Here is a 21,235-nt window from a genome sequence, read left to right on the forward strand (position 1 = left end):
GACTTAGCTTAGAGTTTTTGTTAGAGTCTTAGTTTAGTTTAGTTATAGTTAAGAGTTGTGAGTTTTTAGATTATAATCTTATATTAGAGTTTATTTTATATTTCTAGTGTATTTTAGTTTTAGTTAAGAGTTTAGAGTTTTATAATAGATTTTTATATTATATTTTTTTTTAGAGTTCTATTTTAGTTTAGTTTTAGTTAAGAGTTTATATTTTTAGCTTAGAGTCTTATCTTAGAGTTTTTGTTAGAGTTCTAGTTTATTTTATTTTTATTTAAGAGTTTAGAATTTTTAGCTTAGAGTCTTAGCTTAGAGTTTTTGTTGAAGTTCTAGTTTAGTTTAGTTTTAGTTAAGAGTTTAAAGTTTTAGCTTAGAGTCTTAGATTAGAGTTTTTGTTAGAGTTGAAGTTTAGTTATGATATTTCTAAAGTCAATTAAGATGAAGAAATGTCGGAGTGTAGGTTTGACATCACCAGGCACGTGCGAGGGAAATTTTTTGTTGGTGGGGGGCTTAAAAAGGCAAAAATGGGTGAACTACATGAGTTTATAAGACGATTCATGAAAATCCCAAGGTTTTTTTCTTATTTTTTGGACAATACCCATACTCCTATTGATGAGGACTGATGGTTCTAATTCAATATTTTTTCATGAAAATAAACTATTTTTTTTAACAATTTTTTTTTTTACTTCGAAATTATTCAAATTTTTGTTAGAGTTCTAGGTTAGTTTAGTTTTAGTTAAGAATTAATAGTTTTTCATTAGAGTATTAGCTTAGAGTTTTTGTTAGAGTTCTAGTTTAGTTTAGTTTTAGTTAAGAGTTTGATATTTTACCTTTGAGTTTCAGTTAGAGTTCTAGTTTAGTTTAGTTTTAGTTAAGAGTTTGGTATTTTACCTTAGAGTCTTATCTTAGAGTTTTAGTTATAGTTCTAGTTTAGTTTATTTGTAGTTAAGTGTTTAGAGTTTTAGCTTAGAGTCTTAGCTTAGAGTTTTTGTTAGAGTTCTAGTTTGGTTTAGTTTTAGTTAAGAGTTTAGAGTTTTATCTTAGAGTTTTAAGTTATAGTTTTTGTTAGAGTTCTAGTTTAGTTTATTTTTAGTTAAGAGTTTAGAATTTTTATCTTAGCGTCTTAGCTTAGAGTTTTTTTTGAAGTTCTAGTTCAGTTTAGTTTTATTTAAGACTTTAAAGTTTTAGCTTCGACTGTTAACTTAGAGTTTTTATTAGAGTTGAAGTTTAGTTATGATATTTAGAAATTCAATGAATATGTAGAAATGTCATAATGTCGTTCTCACATCACCACGCACGTGCAAGGGAAATTTTTGTTGGTGGGGGGCTTAAAAAGGCAAAAATGAGTGAACTACATGAGTTTATAAGACAGTTTATGAAAATTCCAAGGTTTTTTCTGATTTTTTGGACAATACCCATACTCCTTTTGATGAGGACTGACGGCTCTAGTTCAATATTTTTTTAATGAAAACAAACTATTTGTTTTAGTTAGAGTTCTAGTTTAGTTTAGTTTTAGTTAAGAGTTTGGAGTTTTAGCTTAGAATCTTGGCTTAGAGTTTTTGTTGAAGTTCTAGTTTAGTTTTGTTTTAGTTAAGAGTGCAGATTTTAAGCTTAGAGTCTTAGCTTAGAGTTTTTGTTAGAGTTGAAGTTTAGTTATGATATTTCTGAAGTCAATTAAGATGATGAAATGTTGGAGGGTTGGTTTCACATAACCACGCAGGTGCAAGGGGAATTTTCGTTGGTGGGGGGCTTAAAAAGGTAAAAAATAGGTGAACCACATGAGTTTATAAGACGGTTCGTGAAAATCCCAAGGTTTTTTCTGATTTTTTGGACAATACCCATACTCCTATTGATGAGGACTGATGGTTCTAATTCAAGATTTTTTTCATGAAAACAAATTATTTTTTAACAAATTATTTTTATTGGACTTCGAAATTATTCAAATTTTTGTTAGAGTTCTAGTTTAGTTTAGTCTTAGCTAAGAGTTTAGAATTTTTAGCTTAGAGTCTTAGCTTAGAGTTTTTGTTGAAGTTCTAGTTTAGTTTAGTTTTAGTTAAGAGTTTAAAGTTTTAGCTTAGAGTCTTAGCTTAGAGTTTTTGCTAGAGTTGAAGTTTAGTTTAGTAATAGTTAAGAGTTTAGAGTTTTAGCTTAGAGCTTAGAGAAATTTAATTCAGGAAATCATGAAAAAAAAAAAATTAGACAGTGTTACGTGCGCGCACGTAACCTCGTCTAAATTAACCTTAAAAAATGAAATAAAGCTATGTCGACTTGTGCATATTTTATTCAACATATCTGATAATTGATGCAGAAAAAGCATAGAGTTTGTTACTTACTTACTTACATTTTTTTTCATAATTTATTTAATTAAATTTCTGAATTTTGCATCAAAATGGGTAATTAAAGAAAACAATTTAGACGGGGTTACGTGTGCGCAAGGAACACCGTCTAAATTTTTTTTTTTCATAATTTACTGAATTAAATTTCTCTAAGCTCTAAGCTAAAACTCTAAACTCTTAACTATTACTAAACTAAACTTCAACTCTAGCAAAAACTCTAAGCTAAAACTTTAAACTCTTAACTAAAACTAAACTAAACTAGAACTTCAACAAAAACTCTAAGCTAAGACGCTAAGCTAAAAATTCTAAACTCTTAACTAAAACTAAACTAAACTAGAACTCTAACAAAAAGTTGAATAATTTCGAAGTCCAAAAAAAAAAATTTTTTTTATAAATAGTTTGTTTTCATGAAAAAAATCTTGAATTAGAACCATCAGTCCTCATCAATAGGAGTATGGGTATTGTCCAAAAAATCAGAAAAAACCTTGGGATTTTCACGAACTGTCTTATAAACTCATGTAGTTCACCCATTTTTTGCCTCTTTAAGCCCCCCACCAACAAAAATTTCCCTCGCACGTGCCTGGTGATGTCAAACCTACACTCCGACATTTCTTCATCTTAATTGACTTTAGAAATATCATAACTAAACTTCAACTCTAACAAAAACTCTAAGCTAAGACTCTAAGCTAAAACTTTAAACTCTTAACTAAAACTAAACTAAACTAGAACTTCAACAAAAACTCTAAGCTAAGACTATAACCTAAAACTCTAAACTCTTAACTAAAACTAAACTAAACTAGAACTCTAACAAAAACTCTAAGCTAAAACTCTAAGCTATAACTCGAAACTCTTAGCTTAAATTAAACTAAACAAGAATTCTAACAAAAACTCTAAGCTAAGACTATAAGCTAAAACTCTAAACCCTTAACTACAACTAAACTAAACTAGAACTCTAACTAAACTCTAAGCTAAGACTCTAAGGTAAAACACCAAACTCTTAAATAAAATTAAAATAAACTAGAACTCTAACTTAAACTCAAAGGTAAAACATCAAACTCTTAACTAAAACTAAACTAAACTAGAACTCTAACAAAAACTCTAAGCTAAGACTAAGGTAAAACTCTAAACTCTTAACTAAAACTAAACTAAACTAGAACTCTAACAAAAAGTTGAATAATTTCGAAGTCCAGAAAAAAAAATTGTTAAAAAAATAGTTTGTTTTCATGAAAAAAATATTGAATTAGAACCATCAGTCCTCATCAATAGGAGTATGGGTATTGTCCAAAAAATCAGAAAAAAACTTGGGATTTTAACGAACCATCTTATAAACTCATGTAGTTCACCCATTTTTGCGTTTTTAAGCCCCCCACCAACAAAGAATTTCCCTCGCAAGAGCCTGGTGATGTCGAACCTACACTCCGACATTTCTTCATCTTAATTGACTTTAGAAATATCATAACTAAACTTCAACTCTAACAAAAACTCTAAGCTAAGACTCTAAGCTAAAACTTTAAACTCTTAACTATAAATAAACTAAACTAGAACTTTAACATAAACTATAATCTAAGAATCTAAACTTAAAACTATAAATTCTTAATTAAAACTAAACTAAACTATAACTCTAACAAAAAGTCTAAGCTAAGACTCTAAGCTAAAACTCTAAACTCTTGACTAAAACTAAAGTAAACTAGAACTCTAACAAAAACTCAAAGTTAAAACTCTAAGCTAAAACTCTAAACTCTTAACTAAAACTAAACTAGAACTCTAACAAAAACACTAAACTAAGACTAAGCTAAAACTCTAAACTCCTAACTAAAACGAAACTAAACTAGAACTCTAGCTAAAACTCTAATCTAAGACTCTAAGGTAAAACACAAAACTCTTAACTAAAACTAAACTAAACTATAACTCTAACTGAAACTCAACAGTAAAACATCAAACTCTTAACTAAAACTAAACTAAACTAGAACTCTAACAAAAACTCTAAGCTAATACTCTAAGGTAAAACTCTAAACTCTTAACTAAAACTAAATTTCGCTAGCAACTCGCCCTCCACTATAACTTCGCTAATACATCCTTCTGCCAATCAACCCATCTACCCCAAAACACTTTTCAGTCATTTCTTGTTAAATTTTTTTATTTCAACTCATCCACACGGGTTTTTCGCTAGAAACTCGCCCTCCACTATAACTACGCTAATACATCCTTCTGCCAATCAACCCATCTCGCCCAAAACACTTTTCAGTCATTTCTTGTTAAAAAAAATTTATTTCAACTCATCTACACAGGTTTTTCGCTAGCAACTCGCCCTCCACTATAACTTCGCTAATACATCCTTCTGGCAATCAAACACTTTTCAGTCATTTCTTGTTAAAAAAATATCATTTCAACTCATCCACATGGGTTTGTTGCTAGCAATTCGCCCTCCACTATAACTTCCCTAAGACACACTACGGCAACGAAATACATACCAAAAACCCTAATTTTATGTCTTGTCTCATTAAAAATTTTATTTAAACTCACCCCCACGGGGTTGTCCAATAGAAACTCACCCTCAACTATAACTACACTCATATATCCTTTTGTCATTCTTTTTAGTTGTAAACGCCCACATTGAAAAATTGGGGTAACACAAAGTGACAAGAATACAAATACTCTTTGGTCGGGCCAGTTTCATCTTAGTTGTAAAAAACACCTTTGAAACATTGGGGGAACGAAAAGTAACAAGAATATAAAAGTTATGTGGTCAGTTCAGTTTCAATCTTAGTTGTAAACACCCGCTTTGAAAAAAGGGGGAACGAAAAGTGACAAGAATATAAATACTCTTTGGTCGGGCCAGTTTCCCCTTAGTATTAAACACCAGCTTTGAAAAATTGGGGGAACGAAAAGTGACAAGAATATAAATACTCTTTGGTCAGGCCAGTTTCCCCATAATTTTAAAAAACCCCCTTGTAAAAACTGGGGGCACTAAAAGTGATAAGAAAATAAATACTCTTTGGTCGGGCCAGTTTCCCCCTTAGTTGTAAACACCCACTTTGAAAAATTGGGGGAACAAAAGTGACAAGAATATGAATACTCTTTGGTCGGGCCAGTGTCCCCCTTAGTTGCAAGCACCCCCTTTGAAAAATCGGGGGAACGAAAAGTGACAAGAATATAAATACTCTTTGGTCGGGGTAGTTTTCTCTTAGTCGTAAACACCCTCTTTGAATAATTTGGAGGACGAAAAGTGACCAGAATATAAATACTCTTTGGTTAGGCCAGTTTCCTCTTAGTTGTAAACACCCGCTTTGAAGAATTAGGGGAATGAAACGTGACAAGAATATGAATACTCTTTTGTCGGGTCAGTTCACCGCTTAGCTGTAAACAAACACTTTGAATACTGTGGGTATCGAAAAGTTATAAGAATATAACGCCTATGTGGTCTGTACAGTTTCATATGATTTTTAAACAACCTCCTTGAAAAATTTTGGGACCGAGATGTGGCAATAATAGAGATACTCGTTGGTCGGGACAGTTATCCCTAATTTTTTAAAAACCACTGTATATAATTGGGGGAACGAAAAGTATAAAAGCCACTTAATCATCTGTTAAACCCTTTTTTCTTTCATCAAATATGTCTCGTTTAATTTGGCCATAAAAGGAAACTTTTGAGTCGCATATACAAGAATAATTTATTTAACTCTGAAATTTCTAATTTAATACACAAATTACTTAATTATTAAATAATTTGTTTTTTTGTGTTTTTTTTCACCTTACAATTAACGTGCTAGAATTGATACATTGACCCCTTCCCTGTCTTAAATTTTTATAAAAGCCACTTAATCATCTGTTAAACCCTTTTTGCTTTCATCAAATACGTCTCGTTTAATTAGGGCATAAAAAGAAACTCTTGAATCGCGCATACAAGAATCGTTTATTTAACATAAATCCATGCTTTTTAATGCCCCCTCCATCCCGAAAAAAACACACAGAATGTAGCCGGTTATCCCCTTGCCCCCCCCTATAAATTATTATTTTCTGGTCGAATTTTACAATTCCATTTTTTACCACCACTCTTTTAGATTTCAAATACGTTTTCATTTTGCTAGAAAAAAGTCACTTTTAAATAAATATAAACACATATGGTTTTAATCTCTGTGATAGCAAGAGCCTGTGAAAATTGAGTCCCAAAACTGTCACTCTCTGTGTAACACGCAAGCTTTTCATTCAAACCGGAAAAATACAGCACGTTTGGAAAAAGGTTGTTTCTGAATGATAAAAAACTGTTTTTCAAAACAATTAAAACTTGTAAACATAGCTGTGGAGGAGAGATTTTATTTACATAATAGAAAAAAGCATGCTTTGCCGTTTCTATTAAGTATATGCATCATATTTTAAGCTTTGTATTGTTTGAGGGGAGGCGGGATAAGTCCCCCTGAAATTGGAATTTAATAGTAAAACGATTTTTTTTTTTGAAATAAAGAATGAAAGTGTACTCACACTGAAAATAGAAATATCCATTGTTTTCAAAGTTAATAATATGTAGTGTACTATAATCAATGTGTTAAAACATAATGAAGATTAAATTCCAAAGCATGAACATTTTATACGAGGTTTCAATGATGAATTGTTAAGCAATTCTCTATGATTAGCTGCCTAAAAAACAGGTGTTAGCTCGAAAAAAAAAACCCATTCTGGTTGAAAAAAAACTTGGAGTTGAAACAAATTTGTGCGGGGAATCCCCCATTCATACTGCTATCTTTTTTGCAATGTTTAGGAACAGGTAGGGAATTCCTAAAAAACCAAACCTGACTATACCCATCAAACCAGACTATACCCATCAAATCAAACTAAACCCACCAAACCAGATTATTCTCACCAAACCAGATCCATAGGTACATGCACTGGAAAGGTGCCCTGGAATAGATTATACCCACCAAACCAGATCCATAGGTACATGCACTGGAAAGGTGCCATGGAATGTAAAGTGGGACAAATAACATGGAGATTGCTATATGTCTCCTAGAAATGGTACTTAGATAACTACTACTCTCTCAACTTAGGGCCCATCTTTATAGCCCATCTTTTCTATTGGTGCTTCACCTGCCCTTAGACGAGCAAGTGCATACATGTTCGAATACAAACAAAATCAAAAAACCTTGATCAAGTCCTAATTAGAAAGTAACTCCCTTCTACAAATTTTTGCATCAAAAAATTGAATTATGGCACGTAGCAATGTTGCTTTGGCTGTTCTCAGAAACGGTTCATTTCACTATTGTTCATTTCAAAAACGGATGGGGTGGGCAAATTGAAACTTAGAAATTAGACTTGGCATGTCTAAAATGCTCTATGTGTTGAATTGAAGCTTCATGGCCCGTTGACATGGATTCTCTTTTTTTTGGCTAAGAAATATCGCTTTTCACCTTTAAACAGATACAGAACTAAGTATTTATTTTTCATTGAATATGTTTATCTTCTATGTTGCCATTTCTATTTGGTTATTGTTTACGTATGGATATCGTTGTGAATAGCTAGACTGACTTCCGATGTATGGTGTTATATCAGCTATGGAGTTTTTACCCAGACCAACCAATCGACGGGTAGGATCAGGCACCCAAGAAAAGGAGAGAACTCTAATAATCAGGAATTCGGCATTGACAAATTTGTATATAGATCCTGAGAAAAACAAATTAATTTCCATCGTCACAATTTTTCCAATCAAACAGTCGACTGAATTCAAAATAAACATTCCTTCATTATTTTTCTATTTCAACTTACCAAATAATTCCCCCCCCCCTCCCTAATAAACGTAACAGTGATTATTTTCTTTAACTGGGACAACTAAAGTACGCAAAAGAAATGCGGGATGGAGTCTAATCATAAATCTTACATATTTTCCATCCCATTTTTAAGCAAAGGTCGAGTCATATCCTAATAAAATTAACGAGGATTTAGTACTTCGGCGGATCCAGGGAGCGAGGGGCGCACCCCCTAACGTAGTCTAAACTAATGTAATTTACCTAATTGACACAAGCTTGCATTAATCAAACTTACTCCTAACGCAAGTTTATCGGATCAACCTTTTTTGCCCCCCCCTACAAAAATCCAGTACCCGCCCCATATTTAGTCTTCCCCCATAGGGCGTAGCAATTTATCTCAGTAATATATACTTTTAAAATACTTTACTTGTATGCGGAAAAACTTAGTTTTTTGTATATTTAATAGTTTCAACCAAGACTATTTTGCATCAAAAGGTAACGATTGATCTTTTTCGTTCCACTCATGTTAACCATTTGATCCCAAATTTTGATAAGGAGTTCAACAATGCAACCCAGCTAAAATAGGTGAAAATTCCAAATTTAACTTCAGTTTACAGAAGAAATAAGAAAATTGCATACCTTATACGAAATTATCTTAAAAAAAACGACATATTCATAACTACACCATTTATGGAATGTCAAGATAGATATGACAAATTCTGAAGTGTTATTCAACCTCAGATGAAAGTGTTCGAGAGCCCTTATTGAAGCAAATTGATATTTTTTCGGCATATCTTCTTAACCACGATATTTCTTAATATTCTTGATAAGTTTTCCTTAATTCTTTAAAAATTTAAATTTTACTTTATTACTATTTATAATACATTACTATTATTACTTTATGAATAATTTATTAATTTAAAAGCCTTCTGGATATAGTTAACTTGACCAATATATTAAATTTTGAAAAGAAAATCAATTAAAAGGACAAAAAAAAATATGTTATACATTTATGAGAACCAAGGTAGGATTGACCTCAGACTAGTGTTAGGCAATTGTCGATCCGATCCAGCCTAAATCAGATACTTTTATCCATATTTTTGGGAGGGAAGGAAGAGAAAAAAAGAGTAAATGTTGATCTTTAAGAGAATATATAATCAACTGTAGTAGCCGCATGTCAGCGACCGTAATTCAAGAGACGAGAGGTTAAATGAGACAATTTTGCGACGGAGCCAAAAATTTATTAAGAGTTGTTCATGTTTCCGGGTGTGGCTTTATCAACTGCGGTGTCACGAATTTTATAACTACGATTTTATCAATTAGCAAAGACTAATTAGCTGTTTGTGTAAGATCTGACGCGTAACATTAATGAGTGAGTAATATATTTTAAAGGAGGATCACGAATATTTATTATTTGTTTATCTTTTATTGATTCGTATCGTTTCAACATTTCATTTGTATGGATACGTTTGTTCACCTCTTGAACCTGAATAATATGTATAGGGATGTCATTATTGGCATTCCATTATTTCCTTGAAACTCCCCCATCATGCTTTTTCTGGGATGTTTCAATGAGTAAGTATTTCAAACCTACATCGAGCTTGAATTAGTGATGCCGTCTACCCCCCTTGTTCGCTCAGAGTTTGGTCTGACCCTCACTAAGGGGTGCACCTGAAACTCTATTCCTTTCAGGATTCGGGAGGTCCTTACTTTTGAGTCCTTAAAAAAAAACTTAGAAGATCAATGTTGGATACATATGTAAACCACTGCTGTCACCACTCTGTAAACCTCTGTTTCAGGTCTTTACTTGTGTCTTTTTATAATTGGCAGATGTAATGGTTTACGTAAATTCCAAAGATAGACAATAAACGCTGGTACATGGTCTTTATTAAATAACGTGAGAATACACATAGAGAAAATAAGGTAGGACAAGAACAACTAGCTACGACGAAGGCGAAAGATGGACTGCCTTTAGAAATGAACCAAGAATATAACTTTCCTGGAACGGAAGTTCCAGGCCTGGGAACGACCCCTTTCCCACGACTAGCTTTAGTCCCAAGAGCTCCCCCTGGACCGCTATCGTTGACACATAAATACCCAACTAACTAAGAAATGAGATACCCGGAAAAGCTTCTCGAATTGAGGTTAAATACTTTACAGATTCTCCCCCCTGTTTTAAGTTAAATTTCCCAAATTTGGCTTATTCCCTTCTCATTAAACCCCCAAACTTTAATTGAATTCAAAACATTCCCTTCCCAAATTATTCACTTCTCGCCTACTGGAGGTTTTCCACTAGTGATATATGCTCCACTAGTTTTAACCGCTTGCCACCACTCTGTAAACCACTGCTGTCACCACTCTGTAAACCTCTGTTTCAGTTCTTTACTTGTGTCTTTTTATAATTGGCAGATGTAATGGTTTACGTAAATTCCAAAGATAGACGATAAACGTTGGTACATGGTCTTTATTAAATAACGTGAGAATACACAGAGAAAATAAGGTAGCACAAGAACAACTAGCTACGACGAAGGCGAAAGATGGACTGCCTTTACAAATGAACCAAGAATATAACTTTCCTGGAACGGAAGTTCCAGGCCTGGGAACGACCCCTTACCCACGACTAGCTTTAGTCCCAAGAACTCCCCCCTGGACCGCTATCGTTGACACATAAATGCCCAACTAACTAAAAAAAGAGATACCCGGAAAAGCTTCTCGAATTGATGTTAAATACTTTACACATATAATGGAATTAATTGAATATTGTATGAAAATTGCGATAAGAATTTTATTACTTTTTTTAATAAGGGGTCTTCCCTTTTTATTACCTTTTTTAATTAGTTGGCACTAGTTGGCGGGGAGGTCGGTTCCCGGTTGTATTCTTGTGCGATATAAAAGACACCATAAAAAACTTTTGTAAGCAATATTCTTTTTATTTTTTGAAAATTTCCACCTTTGGCTTATTTTCGCTCAGCAAATGCTGCTTGCATTGCTTTTCTGATCTTTTAGCTGAGTATAACGTACCAGGCATGCTTCCGAAGTGGAATGCCCGACTCGTTCAACCGAATTCAGAAAACCAAAAAATAAGGAATTGTTGAAAAATATCTAAGTTTACAGAAAAAATAAAAAGGATATAGGCTTCTCCATATTGGATATAGACACAGGATATTCAGTCTGGAACCTTCCCTTCCCCTAATTTACATTCGTGGTTTCAAATATTCATTCTACAGGAAAGCACATGATCCAGTTCTGGCTTATAGATGTCTTTTGAAGAAAGGTGAGCATTCCGAAATTCAAATTTTTCGGGAAGAGGGAGGGTCCAGAGGGGCTTTTCTCCTACCCACAGTATTACGCGGAGCTCCTTCATCTTTCATTGTCCAGCTTTAAAATTTAATTAAATAAAAAAAACAAGTTTTTTAAACTGAAAGTAAGGAGCGACATTAAAACTTAAAACGAACAGAAATTATTCCGTATATGAAAGGGGCTGTCTCCTCCTCACGCCTCGCTCTTTACGCTAAAGTTTTTTACTGTTTTATAAAATAAAGTTGTTAGACAGAGTCAAACTTTAGCGTAAAGAGCGAGGTGTTGAGGAGGGGACAGCCCTTTTCATATACAGAATAATTTCTGTTCGTTCTAATTTTTAATGTCGCTCCTTACTTTCAGTTAAAAAAATTTTTTTTTTTTTCTGATCGTTTTTCAGTTGATGCAGCTTTTATTTTGGCTTACCGTCATTGAATAAGTAAACAAAATGTGCATAAAAATTTTACTTTTCTTTTGCTAAATGGCTGTCTCTAAATTTACCTCTGACGTAATTTACAAATTAACTTACGTAACGAACTTCTATATTCGTATATTTTTCTTCTGGCCAAAAATACAAAGTTGCAGATTTTTGCAGATAATGAGCTTGAAACCTATGTAATTGGGTTTTCTGATACGCTGAATCTGACGGTGTGATTTTCATTAAAATTTTTTCACTTGTAGGGGATCTTTCCCCCCTCTTTAAAAAATCAGGTAAATTTTCTCAGGCTCGTAGCCTTTGATGAGTAATACTAAACTTAATAAAATTTATATATTTAGAATAAGCATTATAAGCCCATTCTTTTGATACATTTATTGACATCAAAATTCCGTTTTTAAAAGTTTCGATTACTATTGAGCCGTATCGCTTGTTTTTTTTTATTGTTTTTTTTTTATTACGTATATGTTATTACGTATATGAGGGGGTTCTCCCCTTAGTCAATACCACGCTCTTTACGTTGAAAGTTAAACAATTTTTTAATTCCCAAACCCCTGAATCACAAAGGCCGTTTAATTAGAATAAATAGCTCTTTTGAAAGCACTAAAAAAAAAACTGTAGCGTAAAGAGCGAGGTATTGACTTGGGGGGCGAACCCCCTCATATAAGTAATAATTTCTGCTCGTTTTAAGTTCTAATGTTGCTTCTTACTTTCAGTTGAAAAAACTTGTTGTTTTTTTTTAATTTAATTTCTGATCGTTTTTTAAATAACGCTTGGAAATCCGACGCCCCCTTCATAGAAATGTCCCTTACCCCAAAGAAACATCCTCCACGGAAATATTCTCCCTATTAACCCCCTCCTCCCGCCCACCCCCCACCAGCAAAAAATCCTTCCAGAAAACGTCTGTATACTTCCCCATAACCAATACTATAAGTAAGCAATGGGCAAAGTTCATAACTTGGAGCCTTTCCCCTGGGAACTGTGGAGGATTAAGTCATCCTCAAAGACATATTTATTAGATTTTAGACTATGCTGAACAAAATGGCTATCTCAAAATTGTGATAGGGTGACTTTGAGAAACAAATTAGCGTGGGAGGGGGCCTAGTTGCCCTCTATTTTTTTTTGTCAATTAAAAAGGGCAATATAACTTTTAATTTTCGTTCAAATGAGCCCTCTTACGATATTCTAGAACCACTGGGTCAATACGATTACCCCTGAAAAAAAAAAAAAAAAAACACGCATCCTTGATCTTTCTTCTGGCAAAAATGGAAAATTCCACATTTTTTTAGATAGGAGCTTGAAACCTCTACAGAAGGGTTCTCTGATACGATGAATATGATGGTGTGATTTTCATTAAGATTTTATAACTTTAAGGGGGTCTTTCCCCCTTTTTTCGAAAATCAGCCAAATTTTCTCAGGCGCGTCATATGTATAACTTTTGATGGGTATAATTAAACTTGATGAAACTTATGTATTTGAAATCAGAATTAAAATTTGATTCTTTTGATGTATCTATTGGTATCAAAATTCCGTTTTTTAGAGTTTCGGTTACCATTGAGCCGGGTCGCTCCTTACTTACAGTTCGTTACTACGAACTGTTTGAAAAGAACAGAAAACATTATAAAATTTGTCGTAATAAAAACAATTATAGTTGAAAGCTATTTAGCCAAATGCAGAAAAAAAATATATACTAGACATAAAAACTCACAGCATTCTAGAAGTTTGTGGGCTTAAAATTTTTATTAGTTTAGATATGAAATGACTGAATTAAATTGAATTTAAATCAATTTAATTAAAAGAAGTAGCATCCAGAACCAGCAAAAGCAGCTTACCATCCCTATTCGCAATTAGTCCCTCCGCACATAGAAATGGCATGCATGTCTAAGGTGGCACACCTTCGCAAAGGGCTCATTGAGCGCAATATGATTTCAAATGGGCAGCATGCAAGCAGTGGGTCATATCTTATAGAAGTTTTTCAAACTTCATTTTCTTCCTTTCAGATTTTCTTTTGTCTATTCAAACGGGGATGAAACCTACTTATTTACAGAAGTTTGTTTTTATCCAGTATTTCCCCGGAAAAGAAAGAAAACATGCGAACTAGGTATACTTATTCACCAACTTTCCACTTTCTTATTTTAATGTCAATGTTTACTTAATACAGTAAATGAATGTCAAATAGACTTCCTTGTAAATTGGTCCTCATTACTAATTTAATATCCTATCTAGTTCAGTCGCTCCAAACTTCGAAATTAACTATTCACAAGGTTTCGAACGAATTCAGGCATTAATGAAATAACATTGGAACTACCAAACGGCATAATAAAGCCCAATTTGAATAGAATTCCGCTTTCATATATCGTTAATAAAAATAAACTGTCATTCTGAAATACGAATTGTCAGAAGAAAACAGAGCTAAAAAGGGGTAACTGTCACGAAAATATGAGAAAAATTTTCTACGATAGAGACACAGCATTTCAAGCACCTGGATATAAAGCAACAATTCAAAGTAAAACGCGTGCAAGAAAGCCAAGAATTCCTAACCACTGGTGTACGCATTCTGGGAGGGTGTGACTGATTTCTTTGGGTGGTTTTCACCAGGATTTTCATCATGGTGCACATATAAAGTAGTTTTAAACAAGAAAGCTCAACTTACAAACGGTGAAGATAAGAGAAAAAAATACTCTCAAGCAAAAAATAAGCCGAAAAACAGAGCAAAGAAAAAGAAAACAAACAAAAAGGAAAAATCGCATAGGAGATGCATGTTTAATGAGGGAACGAGTTTACATCCGTTGGTAGCAAAACAAAGTATACATCTGGACTTCTTAAATCTCAAAAAGACAACACCCTTAAATAAGAATAGTCCGAAGACTTTTCTTAACAAACTTGGCTATCAGAGATGGCGTGGATAACAAACCTGTCAGCTCTTCATGGCCTTGGTAAAAATAAAAAGACTGTTTGAGGTAAAATATTTTATTATGCTTGGTGTTATCAATTTTCTTTAAACCTTATGTCTGGGGAACAAGCGCATTAAAAAAAAAAAAAAAAAAAAAAAAAAAAAAAAAAAAAAAAAAAAAAGTGAAGCTACACAAGTGGAATTTTCAAATTAATTTTCATTGAGTGAGCTGTTTGCTTTCCTCAATAATGTAGATAACCCTCATAGCGTATGCATTAAGAAAAATACTGAAAAATAACAAAGGGGCACGTTTGAAGTGCCATGCTAGGGCTTAAGCAGATTTAGACACTGATAACTAGGTTCCCTACAAAAAAAATATATAAAAGACTTGAACACTAGTGTTGAGGATTTATGAAAAGAGCCTGACAAAGGGAAGATATTGAAAGAATACCGTTTAAAACTGCAGAAAAGAGATGCACATTAATATATCAAGATAAGAAGGTAAAAATCACGTAAACTACTAAAGAGTAGTACCATCATAATTCTCATGAAAACTAATAACAGCAAATACAAGTTAGACCCTAAATTACAAGGTTGAAACTTCAACACATAAAGGCTAGAGGGTTGTTTATGTTTTGCTGACAAGATAATAATTTGAAACAATCTTCTTTTTGTTATTAAATAAATAATATAAAATCAAGAGAAAACTTCCAGGTTTTTTTAATTTAATTATATTCTGTTCAATAGATGTAGCTTTAACAGCGTAATATGCTCCTAATTTGACGACAGCTGGCTTGGAGGAACTTTGGATTTAAACAATCAAATTTAATTAAAACATACTTTCAGTATCTCTTCCTTCTTATTAGATATAAATTTGAAAAAAAATTAGGATGTTTTGATATATTAAAGTTAAACAAATAGGCTAATACATCTTTTAGTCGAATTTTATTTATTATTTATTTTATAGCCTTACAGCTTAGCCTCTTAAGGGCTCAAATTCCTACATTTTCTGTAAGGGATATCAGTTCATGACAGAGCGTACTAAATTGCACCTGTTTTTCTTGTTTTCACATTCACTGAAGGTGGGTAGAAATAAAATCCCAAAACAAGCCTTAATAGAATATTCTTTTAATCTTAAAAATGTCTCCTCATTATTAAAATGGATCTGCCCTATGCGACTTTTTACTGACTGCTCCTGGCGTGCCTACGGAACCAAGAAATTGACTATTTCAGAATTTATTTTCATTCTTCTTAAGATAATGAAGGGTCAAAATATTTTACAGCATTTCCGCGTTTTTCACAGTCTTTCTGCTCCTGGAAATGATTGATTAAAGATACACTAACAATAAGCTTCGTGCATCTTGTACTACGCAGCAAATAACTTCTTTCTTTCTTAAGTCAGTGTCCCGTATTCTTTTTTTTTCAGATAAAGTTCACTTTCCACTGATTCACCAGGGATGATTTATTCCACTTAATCATGCACTGCCATTTCCAACAGATAGATATCTGTCTAACATTGATTTATTTTTTTGTAAGTTACAGGAGACTTATATTCTATTAAAAGCAAGAATGAGAAAAATCCCTCATCAAAAGTTCCAAGTCAACGAAAAGAATAGCTATAACAGCCTCTTTTTTTAGAGTAAAATTGATGTTTTGCAAGTCTTGCAGTATGGTGACAACTCTGTTCCAATCCTAAATTTCAATCAGTTACAATAATTTAGAAACACCGCCTATATGTGGATAATGCTAGATCCAACAGTAACTGTCACTAATTTATCTCGCTTATTATCACCTGAACGAGAATTATAATTGGATCTAGTATTTTCCTATAGTTGATAGTTTTTTTTGTCCTCCTTGAATCCCATCTTTAATTTATAATAGTATGGAAGGGCAGATATGGAACTGCCTCTCCTGCTGGTTTGTTCTCCCCGTTTCAAATTTCCCAATATCGTAAGGGTTTTCCAACACGTTGAAGCTATTTCAGATTTACATCAGAGCCTTCAGTTTATGAAACAACCATTTTGACGAGACATATTCATATTCATTGTTTGGCTGAAAGCGGGAATCCCTTGCATAGCACTAATTTTGGTAATGCTGATATTTTCCTCAGTCAAATTCCTCTTATTTTTATTGTTTCAGCGCAGCTTCTAAATAGCCCTTTCACTTATCTTGAATACTTTCTTGACATGTTTTATTATGTTTTAACATCCGTAGTTTCCCTAAAGGGAAGTATCCCAATAGCATTCCTCGTCAAGTCCAAAGAATATGTGCAACTTATGAGAGTGGAAATTAGCACTAGTGTCTAAAAACACAAAAATCCCCCATTTAAAGTTTGGTGTTTCTGGGCACTTTTTCAAGCTTCGTAATTGTGTTTTTCTTTTCAGAAAATGGAATCAGACAATTACTTCAACATTAATTTTGCATACAACAGTAAATTGGCCTTACTATTGCCGATAAAAGCCAAATGTTAGATGGTGGTGGTGATTTTATTTTGTCGACACTAGTCCCAGCGTCCACTGTTGTACGTTACCCGTACTAGTGGGTCTAGTCAGTGTGGTCTTTTAACTTATTTTGATAGGATTCAAAGGATTTTTACTGAGAATTGCTTCATATGTGTCAAAGTTCGAGATTCCTAGTCAATAATTCACTGAAAAGATCTGTACACTCCCGTTTGTGATTGAAAGATACCCCACGATCATCGTTGCTCATTTCGGCTATTCAAGAGAAAGGGTAAGAGCGCAATTTTGAAGTGACTATAATCACTTTAACATAAACAGCAAGGCACTTAGTTCATAGTATTTTGCTCTTTTTAGTACGTTTGTGACTCGTGCACCCGGATTTATATTGCAACGAGTCATAGATACCATGGGGAGCCAGACGATGGATACAAAACTCGAGCATTTGTATTGAATTTCTTTTTTATATATCCCCGACAAATTTAATAAACGACTTTAAAAATATAATTAGTTGTAAAGCATTGTTTAGCTACTACAATGAAGGAAAAAGCACGTAATATTTTGAAGATTCTCGACTTCTTTTTATTGTTTAGCATTAACACGTCGTTGTTTAATTTAGATCAGAAGACGCAATTTTGATAATTGGCTTCTAAAAAAAGAAATACTGACCAGTAAGCGTGTAATGATACTACCAATTTTTTGTATTAATTGTTTCTTTTTAAGCAGCCATTAGCGTAATATGGGTTCCTGTAGACACATGTATACGAGTAAAATTAATTGTCCTCATTATAAGATCAATTTATCAGCTTTTAATGTCTTTCATCGGAAGATTTATTATTTAAGATGGCGGGCCAAATATCAAATCTCAGGGGCTACGCGTAGCCCGTAGTTTTTTTTTCTTAAATTAAGATTAATTTTATTTGTAGCCAAGTGACCGCTGATTATAAAATGGTCTAACCGATGATCAAAAGTAGGAAATCTTCATAATCCCGGAGGTTTTTTTTTTATTGTTATTGTCATGAGATATCATGTATTTTTTTTCTTTGAAAGACCGCACAGATTTAGCAAGTCAAGATTTGAGTCGTTCTAACGACTGGAGGTCACACAGGACATTTTCATACTTGTGATATAAGTACCAAAAACTGTTTGCTAAATCGTTCAACTGATTCTTCTTTTGGGAAGAGATTAGCAAGTAATTTTTAATAATTATCTAAGAACTGTGAAAATCTCAGATACGAGCTTTAGGTCTTAGAGCAACGAATAATATCTTTCTATAACTTTCTTCTTATATCATCCGGTTCAAAACCACAAAATATATAGATCACAGGTTTCACAATTGTTCAGGAGCGCTTTTCGCAAAATCTGTTGTTCAAAAATTAAAACAATTGTGTAGAAGGATACTACGGCTACAAACACGCATCTTTGACAATCCTTCGTGGAAAAAGCACACAATTTTACATTTCTGTAGACAAGGGTTTGAAATCTCTGCAATAGAGATGTATGAAAGTTCTTAAGCCGAACTGGCCAGCCATGACAAAAAACAACAAAGAGAGGTAAGACTCAATGAAAAGCCAACAAACGAGACTGAGGCCAGTAGAGAGAAAATATGAAAGACTAAAACAACGCGTATATTTCGCCTGTATGCAAACTAGGAGTCCTCAGCACAAGAGAAACAAAAATAAAAACAAACTAAACTAAAAATAAATGAAACCAACATCAATATTAATACAATTGTTGCAACTGATCCACGTAGGGAAAAGAAGCTATTAGAGTTACTTCGATGAGAACTCCAAAGCAACTGAGGAAAAGGTATAAAAATTGAAATAAAGTTAATTATTCTGTTGCAAAATAATCATCTTGTCAGCTATTACTGAAGCAACTCTCCTTGGTCTAGTAGATAATCTAGTCCCCTGGTTATAATATGAAATCTTAATTCCGTTAGTGATTATTGGCTCTGAGCCAATAGTCAATAAGGGAATTCCCAACAATCGCCAGGGGACTAGATTACCTACTAGACCAAGGAGAGTTGCTTTAGTAATAGCTGACAAGAGGATTATTGTTTCATTTAGTCATTGAGTTTTACCTCTCTTTGCTGTCTTTGTAATAGAGCTGTAGAACTAAGGTATGTAGAACATTAAGTTATGCCAAGTAGTCCCTGAGCTAAAGGAGCTCAAAGTAATTTCACCCCAATTTCGGTCTGTCTCCCGCACTACGGTACCTAATGAAGCATATACACATCTGCAAACTTGACAAGCTGATAAAGCCTTCCATGAGGAATCCTAGAAGGACATTTAACCATTGAGGCACTGACTGAATATGGAAATCCTTTAAATTAGACTTAAAGCTCTTCTTTTAAAACTTTGGTTAGGGCATGTAAACCAAATTACTAGCAATAAAAAAAACAAAACTTCTAGATAAACTTTACACATAGCACAGCAGATCATCCAAAAGTTCAAAGAGGCAGTGCGAATTAGAATCCATTTTTGGCCTGCAGAATCTTAAAAAATAGTAGAAGGGCTAAAAATATCACAAATTAGTCCACAAATTCCTAAGAATCTTATTACCTGTCAAAATGGTGCTCATCACTGAAGCACGAGTTACGGAGACCAGTCTCATTCCCTATGAGGATAATCACCGTGACGCTTCTAAAAAAACTGAAAAGAATGTTGGAAGTGCGTTTAAAGAGGCCATTTAAAACCCAGATAAAACAACTTCCAAAAGTTACGCCTCGCTAATTGAAATTTCTTCTGAGCTGTCTACCGGAAGTTTATTCGCAAAAATCGTCGCAACTGAGGAGGAAGTTACAAAAACAAAAGAGTCAATGATGAGCATAATTTCAAAACTAGTCCAGGATAAGTGTCGGATAGTAACTAATTCAGGATAGCCAGGAAGTGCCTGGCAATCTCTTGACACGAACAGTGAACGGGAATAAAAACACATTATTCTGTTATGTCTGTGTATAAATAAAGCCCATACAGGAATTTGGATTTTTTTTTTATAGAACCTTCCCTGAGGAATCTTTGAAGTACATTGAACCATAGAAACAACGTCATCGTGACTGAATCTGGAAAAAGTTTAAAGTAGACTTAACACTCTTCTTTTTAAACTTTTCTTATGGCATGCAAACCAAATTACTAGCAATCGAAAAAAAAAAATATAGATAAATTTTAGACATAGCACAGCATATCTTCCAATAGTTCAAAGAAGCAGTGCGAATTAGAATCCGTTTTTGGGCTGCAGAATCTTAAAAAATAGTAGAAGGGCTAAGCCTATCACAAATTACTCAAAAAAATTTAGGAACCGAATTACCTGTTCAAAATGGTGCTCATCAATAATAACTCCATAGTCCCCATTTGTTTCTCTTGAGATGTACTTACAAATACGGACTTCAGCAGCTAAGCCAATTACAGATACCCGGATCCCATTCTTTTTGAGTTTCTAAAAAAGAATGAATATAAATGAAAAAGTCTGTCGGATTTGAAATCCCTATTAAACAACCTCAATTTTGAATTTTTTAAGGCAATGATTTATACAAGAGGCATGCAATAACAATAAAATAAGGCTATTTTATAACTTGACACACAACCAGGATCTTTATTAAAGGTGAGGGAATGGAGGGAGGGGTTGGCCATTAAAGAGGGGGTAAACAGTTGACAGCCTTTACAACAAGCTGCGTAGCTTTGTTCAAATTTTCACAGTTCAAGACAAGGAAGGACCAAAGCTTGAACAAAATAATTTTGACCGAACTTGGGCTTCATAACTTATTTAAGGCGTCTTGGGTACATATTAAATTTGATAGTAACTACCACAAGACTAAGCTTTACTTTTTAATACGAAAAAAAACTAAGATGCCATTGCACTGATAAAGTGTTTGATCGCTTCAACTTGGTTCCTTTGCTTGCAAGCAACACGAATTTGATAAAAACACTTTTTCCTAAGAACAACTTGTATTATCTTATTTTAGAATAGCTTAATACTGATAAAATGAACTTCTTTTCAAGTATACATTCTGATATGCAACCTCTTAGGAAAGTTACTATTTTAAATTCCTGGCTTACCCTCTAGTGTCCCTTGAAGGGGCT

The 21,235-nt window shown here is 33.4% G+C and overlaps 1 protein-coding gene across 3 annotated transcripts in view; it reads right to left on the bottom strand.

Annotated features, from left to right (window-relative positions):
• LOC148951318 (general transcription factor IIH subunit 2-like) overlaps window positions 1-21,235 on the bottom strand; it is a 67,797-nt gene that overhangs the window by 8,025 nt on the left and 38,537 nt on the right. For all 3 annotated transcript variants that reach the window (XM_089090802.1, XM_089090801.1, XM_089090803.1), the window contains exon 6: window positions 20,463-20,591. In XM_089090802.1, coding sequence (XP_088946928.1) covers window positions 20,463-20,591 — 129 coding nt within the window. The remainder of the gene's footprint in view (window positions 1-20,462; window positions 20,592-21,235) is intronic.

This window comes from Artemia sp. Qi Xiang Cuo, chromosome 6, assembly GCF_049724085.1.
Source record: "Artemia sp. Qi Xiang Cuo chromosome 6, ASM4972408v1, whole genome shotgun sequence".
Lineage (NCBI taxonomy): Eukaryota > Metazoa > Arthropoda > Branchiopoda > Anostraca > Artemiidae > Artemia > Artemia sp. Qi Xiang Cuo.